Source organism: Panthera pardus, unplaced genomic scaffold (genome assembly GCF_024362965.1).
Source record: "Panthera pardus isolate Hobbes unplaced genomic scaffold, ASM2436296v1 HiC_scaffold_20, whole genome shotgun sequence".
In the NCBI taxonomy this organism is placed as follows: domain Eukaryota; kingdom Metazoa; phylum Chordata; class Mammalia; order Carnivora; family Felidae; genus Panthera; species Panthera pardus.
Window position 1 is genome coordinate 72,261,752 of NW_026526766.1, and position 19,489 is coordinate 72,281,240.

The window sequence follows — 19,489 nt, forward strand, 5'->3', positions numbered from 1 at the left end:
CAGTTTTGAGATGCATCTTGGGTGGGTAGGTTGAGGTGGCAAACAAGTTAAACTTTTTATTATACATACAAGGCTCTTTTCAGTCACCTTCTACCTTTGACTTGGACTACATGACTGACTTTAAAGCCAGTTACTATGCTAGAGACATCGAACATTGGGACACTTGAAGAGTTTCATTAAAAAGAGGGGCACCCGGGTGGCTCAGTCAGTTCAGTGTCCCAACTCTTGATTTTGGCTCAGGTCATGATCCCAAGGTCATGGCTCAATCAGTAGAGCATGTGGCTCTTGATCTCAGGGTTCTTTTTTTTTTTTTTTTTCAGGGTTCTAAGTTCAAGATCCACGTTAGTCATAGTTTACTTAAAAAAAAAAACAACTAAATGCAACAGCTACTTAGGAGATTGAATTATAGCATAAAAATGCTTTCTGGATCTACACAGAGATTGTGTTTTGAGTTAAAAAAAAAAACTGTAGTTGAAGGATTGAGTGGTCATTGTTAACACCTGAATAAGTAGCTTGGACGTTGAAGTGTAAGAGATATCTCAAAATGCAGAGCAAAAACACTCTGAAGAAAAAGAAAATAGACTCACGGGACTTCCCATGTAAATATCAGGAGCCCCAGAAGGAGAAAACAAATAGAGGAAAAACAATAATTTAACTAAAAATAGAAAATGGGTGTCTGGCTGGCTCAGTCAGAAGAGCATCTGACTCCTGATCTCAGGGTCATGAGTTCAAGCCCCATGTTGGGTATAGAGATTAAATAAATACATACATACATACATACAATTTAAAAAAAAAAGAAAAAGAAAACAATTCCCTTTAGCCAAAGACTTAAATGTGTCAGTTGAAAGGTTTACCAAGTGGGAGGCTGAATTTATGGGGGGGCGGGGGGGGTGGTATAGACATCTGGGAGAATCTCTGAATTTCAAGGATAAAAAGAAAATCTTGCAAGCTTTCAGGCAAAATATGTTACTTACAAAGGAAAAAGATTGCATCAATACTAGAAGGCAGTGGAATAACATCGTGGATTACTGATAGGAAGGGACCCAGTCAAAATAACATTTATTGACAAGGGGAAGATATAGGAGCATGCAAGGATATCATATTTGAGAAAAATCTAGAAGTGCTGTTAACCAAACAGCAAATCGGTCATAGTCAAGACTTTTCAACATAGAGGGAAATGGAGTGGAGAGGAAATAATGGCAAGCAAAAAACCCTGTAATGCGTATGGTTAAATGTAAATGAGGTGTGGTAGAATGACCAAGAATATGAAATATAGGGTATCAAATAAGAACTCTTGGTACAGAAGACATGCATAAGAGAAAACTTTAAGATTAGTCTCTGGGCAAAAGCACTAAACTGTCTTTTTAAAGCTTAGAAGTCAGGAAAGGACGAAATATGAAAGTAATTGAATTCTGAAGGGCTATATAAGCATTGGAAGATTGGGGAGGGAAAAGTATTCCGACAGTCTCATCTTGTGGCAGCCACAATACTAGATGGTATGCTTTTTAAAAATTATATTTTCTTTTTGGGGCTAGGGTATGGAAATGCTTTAGGCTCTTAAAGTTACAGATAACTACCTACCTTCTCTTTTAATTAATTTTTAATTTTAATTCCAATACAGTTACATAGTTATATTAGTTTCAGGTGTACAATATAGTGATTCAGCAATTCCATACATTACTCAGTGTTCATTACCATAAGTGTACTCTTAATCCCCTTCCCCTGTTTCACCTGTCTCCCCACCTACCTCATTTCTGGTGACCATTAGTTCTCCATAGTTAAGAGTCTGTTTCTTGGTTTGTCTCTTCTCTTTTCTTTCTCCTTTGCTCATTTGTTTTGTTTCTTAAATTCCACATATGAGTGAGATCCTGTGGTATTTGTCTTTTCTCTGACTGACTTATATCACTTTAGTTTTATACTCTCTAGCTCTATCCAGGTGTCTCAGGTACTTTCTCTGCAGTTGGTTTATTCACATCAGGATATAAACAGGTTTCACATAGGGGCACCCAGGTGGCTCAGTCAGTTGAGTGTCCGACTCTTAATGTCAGCTCAGAACATGATCCCATGACTGTGGGACCAAGCCCTGCATCAGGCTCTGCACTGAGCGTGGAGCCTGTTTAAGATTCTTTTTCTCTCCCTCTCCCTCTCTTTCTCTCTCTCCCTTTCCCCTTTTGCCCCTCTCCCCCGCTTGCCCTTTCTCTCTAAAAAAAAAAAAAAAAAAGTTAACACATTACATTTGTGTGATATTTTTCATTTAGAGTAGTTACACTTAATTTTTTTTCCTCATCACTGATTTCTTGAAAAACCAGGTCATTTATAGAATTTCCAAAATCCTGTATTTTCCTGATTCTTCCCACTGTGTCTTTTTTTTTTTTTTTAATTTTTTAAATTTAATTTTGAGAGAGAGAGAGAGAGAGAGAATGCATGTGAGCACGTGAGCTGGGGAGGGGCAGAGAGGCGGGGGGTGGGGGGCGGGGGGAGACAGAGGATCCCAAGCCAACTTTGCCCTGATAGCAGGAGTCCAACGCAGGGCCTGAACCCATGAACCGTGAGAGCATGACCTGAGCTGAAGTCAGACGTTCAACCGACTGAACCACCTAGGTACCCCTCCCATTGTGTCTTTTAACATGTTTCTTTATTCTCTAAGGACCTTTATATTGTTTATTCCTATTCTTCTTCCTTCTGAAATTATTTTGTATATTCATTTATTGCTCAACAAATATCTGTTGGACAGTTACCATGTGGCAGACCTTGTGCCAGGGTACTGTGCCTACTTCTTTGACCTTTCACCTAATAGATGACTAATTCGGTAAGAGTTGACCATGAAAAGCACATTTAATCCAGCATTTTTGCAAAGTATTGCAGCCCTAGCGGTACTTTTGAACTGAATTGCCACATATAACATGTGAAACATACCCAGAGTTCTAGCTTAAGGACAATTGAGAGATTTCTTTTTATCTTTATTCCCATCTGCTGAGTGAAGAGATTTCCTCAGCCTCAAGAAGTAGTGGAAGGGCCAGTGGCCTGTGGTGTTGAAGCTCAGGAAATGGGGCTGTAGGTAAGAATGTATGGAGCCCGAGGGCGTGTTGCTGATACAATTTCTAGGAAAATTTAGCTGTTGCAAGCACCTTTATAGTTACCACCTTGCTTTTCTTCTGAGGGCTCCAAGAATCAATTTTTTAAAATTCCTTTCTTCTGTTTGACCGAGATTCCTTTCTTCCCTGGCCCACTGTGGGATCGGAACCGTGTTTCGTTGCTTCTTAATTTCCCTGATGTTTCTGAAGCAGATACAGTTCTTTTAAGATTTTTCTGGAGAGTGATATTCTTTGCAGTGAGGCAAAAGGTGAGAGTGAATGAGTGCTTCTATAGCATTTTTCAAACTGCATGTCAGGACTCATTGGTGAATCATGAAATCAATTTCGTGGCTTGTAAAATTGAGTTAGAAGGTAGCAGCCAGAATTTCATTGTTTTGTTTTACTTCTAATGGAATAAAAAAGAAAATATTGCAGGTAGTTAGTCGGTACTATTTCGTATTTGAATGAATATGTGTGTGAGTGTGTGTGTATGTATGTATTATGTATTACTAGTCATGTAGGTAAAAAGTGTTACTTATTGTGGATCACACTGAAAAACTTTAAAAGCTCACACTTTGTGGTGCTTTTCTTTTTCACCTTCTTTTCCTTCTCTCATCCTTTCTCAGCCTCCCCCCACTTCAGTCGTTGCTGTTATTGGTAGATAGTGAGGGTCAGGCAGTTAATTAGAAAGGGCTCGCTATGATAACAAAGTCCTAATGTAGTATTTTCCCTTTTTTGTACCTCTATTATGTTACTTGTCATTTTCTATTCATTCATCTTCTGAACATTTATATATGCCAGGTACAATTCTCTGCACTCTTTATTCGTTACACATCTGAAGATGATTTATGAAGTGTCCACTTGTGTACGAGGCATTAAGGGGAATGAAGATGCCTGTGATAACAGGCCTTACTCTTGGAGTTTACTGTTTAGGGTACCATTGTCTAAACTTTGTCCTTCCCTTCACCCCTCCACTCTGCTCACCTTTAGGTCTTTGGAATCATGGGGTAACAAAGTTAGAAAAAGCCTAGTCTGACTCTAAGAATTTTAGATTTTATTTGTACAACAGATAATTTTTGGATACCCGTTATGTCCAAGCTCTGTTTGAGTTGTTTAAGACACATCAGAGAACAAAACAGACAAGAAGCTCTGTCCTTTTGGAGCTTGCAGTTTAATTGGGAGAGATACAATAGACAGTTAACATAAAGAAGAGTCAAGTATATAGCATGCTAGAAGGTGATAATGCTATGTAAAAAAATAGAACAAAGTAAGGGGGATTGGGAGTCTCAGATGTTGGGAGGGTAGATTGCAATTTTAAATAGAGTAGAAGGGTTTATATTTTTCGAGAAGGTGACGTTTGAGCATAGACTTGAAGAGGGTGCTGGAGTTAGCCTCGGGAATGTGTTAGCTACAGGGTACCTGAGAGAAGCATTGAAGGCAGAGGAAATAGCCAGGGGAAAGGTCCTAAGAGGTGAGCATGCCTGGCATGATGAAAGAGCAGAGAGAAGGCCAGTGTGGCCAGAGTGAGGGGAGAGCAGTCGAAAATGAGATCATGTCCATAAGGAAATGGGGATCAGATGTTGTAGGTCCTTGCCAAGACTTGGGTTTTTACTCTGAGTGAAATGGGCAGCTTTTGCAGGGCTTTGAGTAGAGAGGGACCTGATCATACCTGAATTTTTTAAAGGATCTAAAGAATAGATTCTTGGGTAAAGGGAGAAACAGGGAGAGCAGTTCAGAGACTACTGCAGTATACATGTTGGTAGCTGTGACTGGGGTGATAGCAGTAAAGGTGATGGAGAGTGGTCACATCCTGCTGTATTTTTTTATTTTTATTTTTTAATGTTTATTTATTTTTGAGAGAGAAACAGAGCATGAGTGGGATATGGGCAGAGAGAGGGAGACACAGAATCTGAAGCAGGTTCCAGGCTCTGACGCAGGGCTCGAATTCACAAACCGTGAGATCATGACCTGAGCCAAAGTCGGATGCTCAACCGACTGAGCCATCCAGGTGCCCCTATTTTGAAGGTGGAACCAACAGACAGGGAAAGCTGCAGATGGGGCAGGTTAGGGAGCAAGGTTAGGAATTCATCTGGGGGCATTGTGCTCATGCATCTGTATGGAGATGGTCAGTAGATGGTTGGATTTGTAAGTGTGGGTGTCAGGAGAGAGGTCCAGCAATTGGAGATAGCAATTTGTGGGCTATCAAATGTAAATGCTACATAAGAAGAGAAAGGACCATTAGCCATTGCAGCATTCAGAGATTAGGAAGGAGAAGAACCATATAGGAGAGAAAGGTAGGAAGAAAACGAAAGAGTGTGATATCCTGGAAGCCAATTGAAGAAAGTGTTTTAAGGGAAGAAGGGGAGAGATTCATTATGTTAAATGCTGCTAGCAGTTGTTATAAGATGGGGACCGACCACTGGATTTAGTAGTCTGTACATCTCCTTCACATCACTAACAACATTTGTAATTAAACTCTTGATGTTATTTAAAAAATTTTTTAAATATTCATTTATTTATTTATTTTTGAGAGAGAGGGAGAGCACACGCAGCAGAGGTGCAGAGAGAGAGAGAGGGAGACCCAGAATCTGAACAGGCTCCAAGCTCTGAGCTGTGAGCACAGAACCCGATGTGGGGTTCGAACTCACAAACTGCAAGATCATGACCTGAGCCAAAGTCGGACAGTTAATCAACTGAGCCATCCAGGCACCCCTGAACTCTTGATTTTATAACTTGGTTGTTTAATGTCTTTCTTGCTAGAATGAAAGTTTCTAGAAGGTAGAGACAGAATCTGCTTTGCTCATTTTACTGTAGTCATGGTAGACATTCAGTAAATATTTGATGAGTTAATGAATGTACAGTATGATTACCTTCTGCCTAGCTCCAAACAGAATACTGCATGACAGAGAATGTGGAGGTCGCCACCAGGATTGGCAAGAGAAATCAGCTCACTGCCAACATCTTTGTTTTAGGTCTGAGATGTTCATTTTAGAAGTATTACCAGACAACTTAGAACCATTGGTATTATTTTTTTTAGCCTAGACTTGATGGCACAGTAAGTTGAATTTACAGTCATGTACCTTGTGATATGTGGCATGATGGGATTGTGTACAGGATACTTTTGAAAGAGAGCAGGAGGGCCACGTAGCTCACGTTTAAAGGTCAGGAAAAGAGGTGTTCTAATAGAAGTAATCGATCGAAATAGGACCTCAGGGGGATGTTGGAATTAGCAAGAAGGAACATTGGGCAAGGCATTCCTAGCAGAGGGAACAACCAAGGCCATGGTATGGGAAAATACCGTGTGTTTGGTGGAACTGTCAAGGAATTTGATAATGGTGTATATGTGATAGGCTCTGAGCTTTTTATTTCCCACTGGACTTGGGCAGTTGTCTTGATTGTTGGGTAGGTGTGAGGTGGTGGGGGGAGGAGCTTGAGCTAAGCCCCAGGTCTTGATTGCCAAATTTAGGGGCTTGAATTCTAACTTGTATTCAATAGAGAGCCACTTTAGAATTTGAGAAGCAGGAGAGCAGAGGGAAAATAGGAGCAGTAGAGTGATGTGATTGCTGATGAGGTTTAAGAAGTTTAATTTGGCATCTGAATGTAGGATGGCTTGTAAGATTATGGAGAGAGGAGGCTGGAAAGCTAGCTAGGATGTTGCATTATTCATAACTGAGGCAATAAAAATGGATTCGAGAGGGTGTCCAGGCTCCTGGCTGTTTGTGAGGCCTCTATTTCAAAAACATGGTTTCTCTTCCTAGACTGTGTAGAGCGGCTCTCTATGCTTGCTGGAACCAGAGGTAATCTCCCAGCATTATTCCCTTCAAGGAAAAGGAGATTTATGACACTTAATGGAAGAGATACAGTGTAACATACATTGTCTACAACGTATGTGTCCTGGTCCACTCTTTGTCCTCTCTGGCTCACTGTTTCTTCTCTGAACCGGCTACAATCCCCCTTCTGGGTTTAGAACTTTTCACCCCACTGAATTCAACACATCCAGAGAAGGGATCAGAGAATAGCCTTGAGTGGTTGAACAACATGAGGATCTCAAGCCCCAACTAGGTCACCTTCAGAAGTTTGTCTTTTTACAAGACTTAGTTCATAGTTTCTGTTGAAGTGGAGGGTGGGGAAGGCAGGAGGGAGAAGAGCTGCCATTCAAAATGCCTGCTGCCTCTGACCTCTTGGCTGGTCAGAACAAGTGTGGTGGAAGAGGGAGGTCCACTTCGGGAAGGATTGCATGTGGGCTGGGGTGAGGAGTCTGGGCATCCAGCCACCGATCTTGGTACTGGAAGCCGAGTGGAAGATAACAGATGTATCACAGAGCAGCTGCAGGCCTCTGCCACCTGGACCACCCTACATACAGGTGTGGTAACTCCGCTAACCACGGAGGTCAGGGTAATGAAGTGGCAGCTGGCCTCTCTGGTCCTAGAAACCGAAACTAGTTTCCTTGTTTTTTCAGGGGCTTGCTTACCAACTTGTTTAAATAGCAGTTTATATATATTTCATTGATTCTGAGATGCCCGTGTTTTCATATTTTTACATCTTTGATATCAGGCTGCTCTTACTATTAATGTTGTACAATAGGTTGTTGGCAGGTGGTTTGTTTCTTAGCGGAACACTTTATAATCAGTGGTATCTTTGGTTCAGTGAGTACCCAAAGAATATGTGTGTGTGTTTGGTGGCTAGCAGGTGTTTCAGAGGTGAGACAAACTTTCTTTCCAGAGAAGGAGTCAAAGGCAATGCTGATATTTTAAGTCTGATATGTACTCTATATGTTTATGTGAAAGGAAATCTTTGGTTGATACGAAGACTTGTTACTGTGTGTTTTAAATGGAGCATCAATTGGAAACTATTAGATTTTTTAAAAATTATTCCTTAATAATACTTAAGTTTTAGGCTCACCTTTAGGATTCTTGTAATCCAAGGCATATCAGCTTTCGTTAAAACTTTTGCTTTTTTTCTTTCCCAGGAATCATCAGTGAATTTCATTTGTTGTATCCTATTGTTAACCTGTTTCTATTGTTGTCAGTCTTATGACCTATTAGGTCAGCCTACGACATTGCAAAACCTTTGCTGAGAATAACTCTGGCTTATTTCCTGATTGTGAGTGTATGTGCCTTTGTATCTTCCTTAGAAAGATTACTGAAGTAAACATAGGTTGCTTGGAGAAATCATTCATTGTTCTTATGTGGTGTGCAGGTCTATACATATGAACACACACAACACATGTATACATCCATGACATACTCTTAATTAAAGCTTTTAAGAATTCTTATACCAGTCATATAGTCTACATTGAGACTAGAGTATATACATATGCATATAGACTTAAGGCGCACCGTATTGAAAAAATTTATTTATTTTTACGTTATCTCTACACCCAACATGAGGCTTGAACTCATGACCTAAAGATCAAAAGTCATGTGGTTTCCAGATAGAGCCAGCCAGACACACCTATATTGAAATATTTTTATTTTTATTTCTTTATTAAAAAAATTTTTTTTTAATGTTTTTTATTTATTTTTGAGACAGAGAGAGACAGAGCATGAACAGGGGAGGGGCAGAGAGAGAGGGAGACACAGCATCCAAAGCAGGCTCCAGGCTCTGAGCTGTCAGCACAGAGCCCGACGCAGGGCTCGAACTCACGAACCATGAGATCATGACCTGAGCCGAAGTCGGACACTTAACCGACTGAGCCACCCAGTTGCCCTGAAATATTTTTAGAAAAATTGTACAGTTTGGGGCATATGGGTGGCTCAGTTGGTTGAGCATCTGACTCTTTTTTTTTTTTTTTTTTTAACGTTTATTTATTTTTGAGACAGAGAGAGACAGAGCATGAACGGGGGAGGGTCAGAGAGAGGGAGACACAGAATCGGAAGCAGGTTCCAGGCTCTGAGCTGTCAGCACAGAGCCCGACGCGGGGCTCGAACTCACGGACTGTGAGGTCATGACCTGAGCCAAAGTCGGACGCTCAACCGACTGAGCCACCCAGGCGCCCCTGAGCATCTGACTCTTGATTTTAGCTCAGGTCATGATCCCAGGGTCGTGGGATTGAGCCTCACATTGGGCTCTGCACTGAGCATAGAGCGTGCTTGGGATTCTTTCTCTCTCTCCCTCTCTCTCTCTCCCTCTGTCCCTCTACCCTGCTTGCACACACTCACTCTCTCTCTAAAAAAATAAAATTCTGTGGTTTATGGGAGTGAGAATAGTGTAAACCAAATCTAAGAATGTTGGTTTACAAAGTATGACCCTTTAGTCTCTTAATGGTTAAGATCCTGGCTCTGAAATCAAGCTGTCAGATGTTTGAACTCTAGCTCCTGTAATCTTTTAACTCCTCTGTGCATGAGTGCTCTCATCTGTAAAATGGGAATAACAGTACTGACCTCACAGAATTCATTCACATAATGTATGTAAAGTCTGTAGCAGCATGCCCAGCATAGGCCACATTTAATAAATATTAGCTGTTATTTTTTTTTTTAAACGTTTATTTATTTTTGAGACAGAGAGAGACAGAGCATGAACAGGGGAGGGACAGAGAGAAAGGGAGACACAGAATCTGAAACAGGCTCCAGGCTCTGAGCTGTCAGCACAGAGCCTGACGCGGGGCTCGAACTCACGGACCGCGAGATCATGACCTGAGCTGAAGTCGGGCGCCTAACTGGCTGAGCCACCCAGGCGCCCCTAGCTGTTATTTTTTATTAATGAAGTGTCACACCAAGAGCAAGACCAGAGCTCTTGAGCTATTGGTTAAGTAAAAAATTCTTCCTAGTAAGAAACCATACTTACAAGATAGGAACAGGATGTATTTCCTAACTCTGTGCTTTTGGAGATTCCCCAAGTTGATTGTGTTGTCTTAGTAGTAGAGGTGTATGCTAAAAGGTAATCACCATGAAGGTAGGAACTTTTGTCTATTTTATCAACCCATTTGTCCCCAATCCCTACAATAATGCCTGACTTATTGCTCGATAACTATATGTTGAATGAATGTAAAGGGGTCAGTGGCTATTAAAAGCTCCAAAGTTTTTATCTTGTGGGCTGACTTATGTAAGTTCTTCCAATGTGTATTGATTTAAAATAATGGCTCGGCAATGGTATGGAGAGAACCTTATCTGAATTACTAGAAACCCTGAAACCTAAAGTACATTTAAACAAATTGACTTTCATTGCTTTAAACATAAGCTAAGATAATGTAAGTAAATTGAGATAAGTTACTGTTCACAATTTTGACAATGTATAATTAATAGTGTACTATTAATGGTAGAGTTTCAAGTTACTTCGTAAACACAGAATTTAAAAATTATACGCAGCTAAAATAGTAAAAATTGTATGCAAATTTTTAAAAATTTTTTAAATGTTTATTTATTTTTGAGAGAGAGTACACACGTGGGGGAGGTACAGAGAGAGAGAGAGGGAGACACAGAATCTGAAGGAGGCTTCAGGCTCTGAGCTGTCAGCCTGACAGCGGGGCTTGAACCCACGAGCCATGAGATCATGACCTGAGCCAAAGTCTGACACGTAACCTGTTGAGCCACCCAGGTGCCTCTGTATGCAAATATTAATAGTAATTATTTCTGGCTAGGGGAGTTATAGATAATTTTTAAATTCTTCCTTTTGCTTCTCTATTTTCTAGTATTTCCTGTATTAAAGGAAGTATCTGAACTTAAAAGGGACCACCAAAAATCCAACTAGTATTTATTGAGTGCTAATAATGCATTTGTCATTGTTTTAGCCACGAGGAATACCCTGATGAATGACAGAAACAAAATCTCTGTATTTTAATAGAGGGGTGAGATAATAAACTTAGGAAAGGAGCTTCTTATTGTAGAGTCCGGAAACAGGCCCAGAGATGTTAAAGTGACTTGCCAAAAATCCTGACATAGTTGGCCTAAAAATCCCACTCACCTGGCTTACTGCTCAGTGCTTTTTCTGTTATACCCTCCTGGCTTTCTCAACTTTCAGGAATCCTGTGCAAATTCTTGAGCATTCTAAATCAGAAGTCCAACTGAATTTTGCTGAGTCTCAGGAACCCATTCTATTGTATGAGGCAGCATTGTGAAGAGTAAGGAACATGTGTTTTCTACCCGGTTATGTCAGTAGAACATTCGGCAAATCCGTTAAGCTCTCCGGACCTTATTTTCATCATCTGAGAAGTAAAGAGATCAGCTGTCTGGTTTGTTACTTCCAGAGCCCCATTATTTGATCTGGAGTTCTCTGTATGTGTATTTGCTCTCTCCACAGCCATCCACACCGCTGCTATGGACATGCTGGGAGGATCTGGTATTGAAAGCCAGTGTAGAAAAGTTGATATTATTGCAGATGCTGCCTATTCCATTTTTAAAAAGCCAAAAAGTTTTACAGGAAACTTTATTATTGATGAAAACATCTTAAGAGAAGAAGGAGTAAAAAATTTTGATGTCTATGCAATTAAACCAGGTAATGCTTACAGTTTTTTGTTTTTTTTTTAAATTTTTTTTTTTAACATTTATTTATTTTTGAGACAGAGAGAGACAGAGCATGAATGGGGGAGGGTCAGAGAGAGGGAGACACAGAATCCGAAACAGGCTCCAGGCTCCGAGCTGTCAGCACAGAGCCCGACGCGGGGCTCGAACCCACGGAGCGCGAGATCATGACCCGAGGTGAAGTCGGCCGCCCAACCAACTGAGCCACCCAGGCGCCCCAGTGCTTACAGTTTTTAAAAGTAGTGATGTCTGTTTCTGCATTTCCTGCAAGGAACACACCTCTGTTTTGTGTGCACGTTTGAGTCATTATAAAATTAATATGTTCTTTTAAAAGCCGTCCTCCTGATAAAGGGTAGGACTTAAAAGAGAGAAAGGAAAAATAGAAGTGAGTTGAGGGCTTTTAAAATGATATGCAGATATGGAAGGCATATCAGCTATTAGCCATTTCCAAATCTTGAAAGAAACCAAAAATGAAAATTGGTTTTTAAAGTTGGCCTTAAAATCAGAGGAAAGACTTTGTTCAAGGACGTGGAAACAGATGATACAGGAGTGAGTTTTTTACAAAACCCTGGGTGGCTCAGTCAGTTAAGTGTCGGACTTGATTTTGGCTCAGGTCATGGTCTCGCAGTTAGTGGGATCGAGCCCTGTGTCAGGCTCTGCGCTGACCATGTGGAGCCTGCTTGGGATTCTGTCTCTCCCTCTCTCTGCCCTTCCCCTGTTCTCTCTCTCAAATACTTAAAAAAAAATATGGACTCCTTCCAAATATTTGTCTCTCTCTCTCTCTCTCTCTCTCTCTCTCTCTAAATTAAAAAAGAGACAGAGGGAGAGAGAGGAAGACAGAATCCCAAGCAGGCTTTGCACTGCCAGCATGGACAAGGGCCTGAAACCCATAAACCGTGAGATCATGACTTGAGCTGAAGTCAGACACTTAATCAGCTGAGCTCCCCAGACTCCCCCAAATGTTTGTCTCTTAAGTGCAGTCTCTTAGAGTAGCTCACTGATAGATGGTGAAGATGAGTAAACACAATCTGTCCTTGGTACAAGGGTATGATTTGAGAAGTTCTCAAGGCCCCCTTGTTCAAAGATCATTCTTTCCAAAATTGTAGATGCTGGTGGTGAAAATGAATTCTGACTGTATGTATAAAATATTATATATATGTTTTGATGTTTTATTTACTTTTGAGAGTGACAGTACAAGTTGGGGAGGGACAGAGAGAGGGGAACAGAAGATCTGAAGCAGTCTATGCACTGAGAGCTGCAACCCCAGTGTGGGGCTCAAACTCACAATCTCTGAGATCATAACCTGAGCTGATATTGAATGTTCAACCAACTGAGCCACCCAGGTACCCCTAAAACATGGTATATGTTAAATAATAGACAATATAGGGGTGACTAGGTAGCTCAGTCAGTTAAGCAGCTGACTTCGGCTCAGGGCATGGTCTCATGGTTTGTGAGTTCAAGCCCCGTGTCGGGCTCTGTGCTGCCAGCTCGGAGCCTGGAGCCTGCTTCAGATTCTGTCTCCTCTCTCTGCCCCTCCCCTGCTTGTGCTCTGTCTCTCAAAACTGAATAAACATTAAAAAAATTGAAATAATAGACAACATAGCCATAAGCGAGGGGTCTATTTACTTGTGCTAAAGTGTATTTTAAATAGGGACACCTGGGTGGCTCAGTCTGTTAAGTGTCTGACTTCGGCTCAGGTCACGATCTCACGACTCGTGAGTTCGAGCCCCACGTCGGGCTCTGTGCTGACAGCTCAGAGCCTGGAGTCTGCTTTGGATTCTGTGTCCCTCTCTCGCCATGCCTCTCCCTCGCTCATGCTCTGTCTCTCTCTCTCTCTCTCTCTCTCAAGAATAAATAAAACATTAAAAGATAAAAATAAAGTGTATTTTAAATATTATTCAGTAGGTTGAGCTTCCACGTCATCCCTGTCTCTTCGGTTTGAACTGAATTAAGTAACTCTTTACAGTTTAACAAAGCCATTTTTTAAAGTTTATTTATTTAGTTTTAATTTTTAAAAACAATTTTTTTAATGTTTATTTGTTTTAGAGAGAAACAGAGAACACAAGCGTGGGAGAGGTGGGGGTGGGGGGAGACAGAGAATCTGAGGCGGGCTCTGCACTGAAAGCAGAGAGCCCAACGTGGGGCTCAAACTCACAAACTGCAAGATCATGACCTGAGCCAAAGTCTGATGCTTAACCAACTGAGCCACCCAGGCACCCCTATTTATTTATTTTGAGAGAGAGAGTACCTGTAAGCAGCAGAGGGGCAGAGGGAGAGACTCCCCAGTGGGCTCCATGCTGTTAGCACAGAGCCCAATGTGGGGCTAAATCTCACAAGATCATGACCTGAACCAAAATCAAGACACTTAACTGACTGAGCCCCCCAAGTACCCTTACAAGGCAGTTTTATATACATTATCTATTTAATCTTCACAGCAATCCTGTGAGAGAAGCAGTATTGTTTAGGGATTAAAAGCATGGAGTTTGAGAGAAGAAACCCAGGTTCAGATTCCAGTTCAGCTGCTCACTAGCTGTGTGACTTTAGGCATATCACCCACTTTCTCTGAGCTTCACTTATTTTACCTTATTGGTAAAATTAGGGGAATAATAGCTTCCGTGCAGGATTTTTGTAAGAACTAAGTGCAATAATGTGTGTAATGTGTGTGTCACAGTGCCTGACATATGATACAATTGTAGTATTCAGTAGTTAATATTTACAGTAGGAAAACAGGCTTAAAGAGCTTAGTCTTTGCCTAGGAGCAGTCAGCTAATAAGTGGCAGAACCTGAACCAGATTGAGGTGTCCTGGGTCCTGGTACAATGTAATTATCACTTTAGGTTTGAAAGGCACAGGGTCATTGTGCACACAAAAAATTTTTTTAATGTACTCTTTTTTTTAATGTTTATTTAGTTTTGAGAGAGAGAGAGAGAGAGAGAGCAGGGGAAGGGGCAGAGAGAGAGAAAGACACAGAATCTAAAGCAGGCTCCAGGCTCTGAGCTGTCAGCACAGAGCCTGACGTTGGGCTCAAACTCATGAACTGTGAGATCATGACCTGAGCTGAAGTCGGATGCTTAACCGACTGAGCCGCCCAGGCGCCCCACTTGATACGATTTTTAATCTTAAATTTAAAATTTTGTGCACAATCGGGGCACCTGGGTGGCTCAGTCAATTAAGCTTCTGACTTCAGCTCAGGTCATGATCTCATGGTTTGTGATTTCAAGCCCCACATCGGGCTGTCTGCTGTCAGCACAGAGCCTGCTTCGGATCCTCTGTCCCCTTCTCTCTCTGTCCCTACCCAACTCACGCTCCCTCTCTCAAAAATAAATAAACATTAAAAAAAATCCTATCAAGTGTTGAGAGCTTAAGATGAATACGTACTATGATAAGTATTAGGATATAATAAAGACCAATGCCTTCCTGACCTCCAGTTTTCTTAATCTTCTGAGAGGGAGAGACAGAGACAGAGATGGGAAACAAGTTTCTTAATAAGGAACCCCCTTTTCTCAGGGGGCTAGGTAAGAAACGAGTCCTGAGTACTTCGGAGGGATGTAGGACAGAAGGGTTGCATGGATAGATGAGAAGGGGGCAGAGCCTCCTGGGAGGGCAGCTAGGAGCTTAATGTAACAGGTGACTCTGTTTGGATCTTAGCGATGAAATTTGCCATTGGAGAGGAGGATAACTGGGTTATGGGAAAAGTATTTTAGCTTTGTGAAAGTCAAGTAGTTTAACAGTTCTCATGGGAGTCTTTTCCATTGCACAAGAATGATTATTACAATAAAAACAGATATAATGTTCATTAAACAGGTGTTAGGAGTCTTAATATATTTAAGTTGTCTTAGTAACCTGATTATTTTTGGGGTCATTTTTCAGGCCATCCTTTGTTACCAGATTTCTTCTTAGATGAACACCCAGATACAATTATCAAGAAAGTGGAATCACGTGGTAAGATGTAGACCATACTTTATGTAGGAAAATAAAGATACTAACTTACATATTTCTTTCAGAATATAAAATTGGACATTGCTGCCTTCTGGTTTTGATCCATTGTAATTTAAACTAGACAGTAATATGTGGTCTTGTTAATTCAAGAAGGTTGTCTTTTCCTTCCACCAGTAAGAAGTTCTTAATATATGCTTTTCATTTGACTCAAAAAAAAAATCTTAAAAAGAAAACAGACCCTTTTTTAAGATTTTTATTTCTTTTCCTTTGCACTGTGTTTAGGTATTTCATGTTGATGTGTTATTTTATTTTGAGGAAAAATGTGTCACATCAAAGTATACCTAACAGCATTCTCAGAGTTTGTGCTGTGTGACTGCTTTATTGGAGAAATTCACTTCAGAGGAGATTTTGGTTTTACTTTATTTTGCTTTTATAATTCAGAAACAATAGCCTCCCTTAATTGGTCCAGAGTTTACGTTTTAGTTTTTGTGTTCTGGCATTGTGTCACTAGCTTACTGAAAGATTTCAGAAGAAACACTGTTTAACAAATACCCATGAGAAGAATTTCTCTCATGGTTTATTAACAAGAATGGCTGTGCTTCTCCTGGGCCCTTACTTTATTTTATCTCACAGGCAGTGTGAATCTCCTAAGTGATCACAGATTCTTTAGATGGCTGCTAGAAAATTTAAGAACAAATTTCCTCTATACCTTTATAGCAAATTTATAGAATCTTATACCACAGTGCATTTTAGTGCCACCTTTTTTCTGGCTTAATCTTTTCTACCTTTACCTTATCTTTGTCTAAATTTTTGGAGATAGTCTTAAAAATTACTTAATAAAAATGGCAACTTTTCATTTGTAGCATGGAAAACTTGAAAACACATCTTATCAAAGTCTAAAAAGAGTCTAGGCTTAAGGCCAGGCAAGAGCAAAATCCTGATTTTTGTGCAGCACCCTAACCTTTGATCTGAGCTTCTCTAAATTCCAAGTTTAAATAATAAGAACCACTTATCGATCATGTATATTCATTTTGTTTTTCACCACATATTTATTGGGCACTACTGTGCATCAGACACTAAGCCAGGTGCTTTGTATGCATTGTCACAGTTAACACGGGCCTGCAAGACAAGTATTATTATCTTCATTTTACATCTGAGATCATGGCAGGTGGCAGAGCCAGGATTTAAATTTGTATTTCTCTGATTGCTAAGCCCGTAACTTTAACCAGTAAATTTAAATTGCTTTTCTAACTCCTGAATACTTAAAGCCCTTTAAATTAGCATATTTTCCCCCCAGTAATCCAACTTATTAATTTATAATGAGTTGCCATCTCATGGACTAGGCATACAGTTGCTATGATCAGCCCATTCTCTCCCTTGGGTCCTAATTACATAGGGAACAGAATCACGATCAGAAGGTTGTTTCATGACCATGGAATCAGAACAAGGGAGGTTAGATCAGTAAAATGTAAGATAAATGTTTACTGGCATCAAATTTTGATAGGAATGATTTTGCCTATGGGATCAGAATGTGTCACGTGCATTGACTACAATCCATATATCATCTCCACATGAGGGATGCCCTCAGCCTGGAGGTCACAATACTCAAATTCCTTTGGCTGAAGCTTTTCTTCCCCATATGCTGCTGGAGAGAGCGTTTGCTACTGTAGCTCTCTTTTTTTATTCCCTCTTCTTGTTCAGTCTACTGCAATTGTACTTAACATTTTCTGTACATACCTTAATATATTCATATAGTCCAGTATAGCTGGCTTAGAATCTAACATCTTTCAGGTGATTGGTTAGTCCCTATCCACATCCTCTCTCTCAGAGGTCAGTGTGTATCCCTTATTTCCCAAGGGGGAGCAGCTCACCTTTCTATTAACGTTTGATTGTACCTTTTCTGGTTATTTGTGCTATGTATATTTGTTTTATATAGTGTATTTGTAATTATGAAGTATATTGTAGATTATGTTCTAATTTTAAGTGTTTTTTCTCATATTAAAAGCACTACTGTCATTTCTTCATTGATCTCCCTCCTCCCATTACAACACAGGGAACCCATAGTCTTTTTTGTCTGTTCAGTTTATTTTTGTTTTTTTTCCTTTAGTTATACTTTTTATTGCTTCTGTTCCAGTTGCTCTGGATTCTCCTCAGAAACACTTATTCTTAGCCTGTTGTCCTTTTCCTTTCCCCTGTAGTTGTCACCATCTTTTATTATTTCTATCTTACTGTTCTTTTCTTCTGCATTCTGGGATACCTGCTCAAGTTTGTACTGTAAATTACCGATAAGACTTTTGATGGGGCACCTGGCTGGCTTGGTTGGTAAAGCATGCGACTCTTCATCTTGGGGTTGGACTTCAAGCCCCACATTGGGCTTGGAGCCTACTTTAAAAAACAAAGACTTTGGGGCGTCTGGGTGGCTCAGTCGGTTGGGTGGCTGACTCCGGCTCAGGTCATGATCTCGTGGTCCGTGAGTTCGAGCCCCGCGTCGGGCTCTGTGCTGACAGCTCAGAGCCTGGAGCCTGTTTCAGATTCTGTGTGTCCCTCTCTCTCTGCCCCTCCCCTGTTCATGCTCTGTCTCTCTCTGTCTCAAAAATAAATAAATGTAAAAAAAAAATTTTTTTAAAAAATAAAAAAAATTAAAAAAAAAATAAATAAATAAAATAAAAAACAAAGACTTTTGGGGCACTTGAGTGACTTAGTTCATTAAGCATCCAACTCAATATTGGCTCAGGTGATGATCTCACAGTTGTGAGATGGAGCCCCACATTGGGCTCTGTGCTGACAGTGCAGAGCCTGCTTGGGATTCTCGCTCTTGCTCTCTGCCCCTCCCCTGCTTCCACGCACACTTGCGCTCTCGCTCTCTCTCAAAATAAACAAACATTAAAAAAAAAAAGACTTTTGACACTTTCATCTCTGTTCCCTTTGGACTGTAATGTTTATTTTAATTTTATTATATGTTTCATTTCTCATGTTCCCTCTTTCCTTGTCCATTTTATTCCATTGTCTTTTCATTCCAGCCAGTTATATATGACTTTGTGCCCTCATTTCATATAGTTTTCATGTGGAGGAATTCTTGTGGGTTTCATAGTAAATTATTTTTAGAGGTAGATTTTTTTTCTCTTCAGAATAATTTTCCATTACTCTTGTGGTATGTTGTTTCTCATAGGCACCAGGTTATTTTTCCCCACTGCTAATTTATCTTCATATTAGGAAATATCTCTAGAGCTAGTAGAGTCAAATGACAGGGATGTATAGATTGCTTCTGGCTTCGTTCCTTGTCCTTCTGGTAGAATTGCGTTGTCAGAGCTATAGTTTCTGTTGTGGTACCTGTTAGGCACATAGCTAGTGCCTGTGTGCAAGGCTGACTGGGAACTTCTTTTACCTCCTACTGTCCCCTTCATGCCCTGCTCCCAAGGTTCTTCCCTCCCCATTTTTATCAGTATTGCTTTGGGGCGTGTACTTCCCAGGGTGCCTCACTACAAGGGCTCCCCCTACTGTCTGCTCCTCTGATATTTGGGAGCTACAAGCTTTGAAATTGGATTTGAAAGATGGAGGCGTTCTTAAAAGGCAGCATTGTAGAACAGAGGTACAGATCCTAGTCTTCTAGTTGAAACAAGCCCAGAGTCTGGTCCAGTGGTTTAAAAATATGAAAACCTGTCTTCTTTGTTTAAGTTAGTAGAGCTATTCTTTCTCTGAGATCTTTCATGAGGCAAAGCACAGGCAGTTCCGTGTTTCTTAGGCTGACTCTGTCTACCTTAGAGTTATTGAACATTTGTTCCTGGATTCTGACAGTGATTGTTTGTGAGTCTAGGTGATGTTTAGTAATTTTTTTACATGTTTATGTAAGTATGGAGTTAGGGTGTGATGGGGGCTGCTAGTCATTATCTTTTTTTTTTTTTTTAAGGTTTTATTTTTAAAGTAATCTCCACACCCAGCATGGGACTTGAACTAACGACCTTGATATGAAGAGTCGCATGCTCCACCAACTGAGCCAGCTGGTCACCCCTCTTTTTTT

At 40.5% G+C, this 19,489-nt stretch overlaps 1 protein-coding gene across 1 annotated transcript in view; it reads left to right on the top strand.

The window, feature by feature from the left end:
* HSDL2 (hydroxysteroid dehydrogenase like 2) overlaps nt 1–19,489 on the top strand; it is a 69,475-nt gene that overhangs the window by 25,486 nt on the left and 24,500 nt on the right. Inside the window, exons 7-8 of the mRNA XM_019454178.2 lie at nt 11,313–11,507; nt 15,403–15,474. Of these exons, the coding sequence (XP_019309723.2) occupies nt 11,313–11,507; nt 15,403–15,474 (267 nt within the window). The remainder of the gene's footprint in view (nt 1–11,312; nt 11,508–15,402; nt 15,475–19,489) is intronic.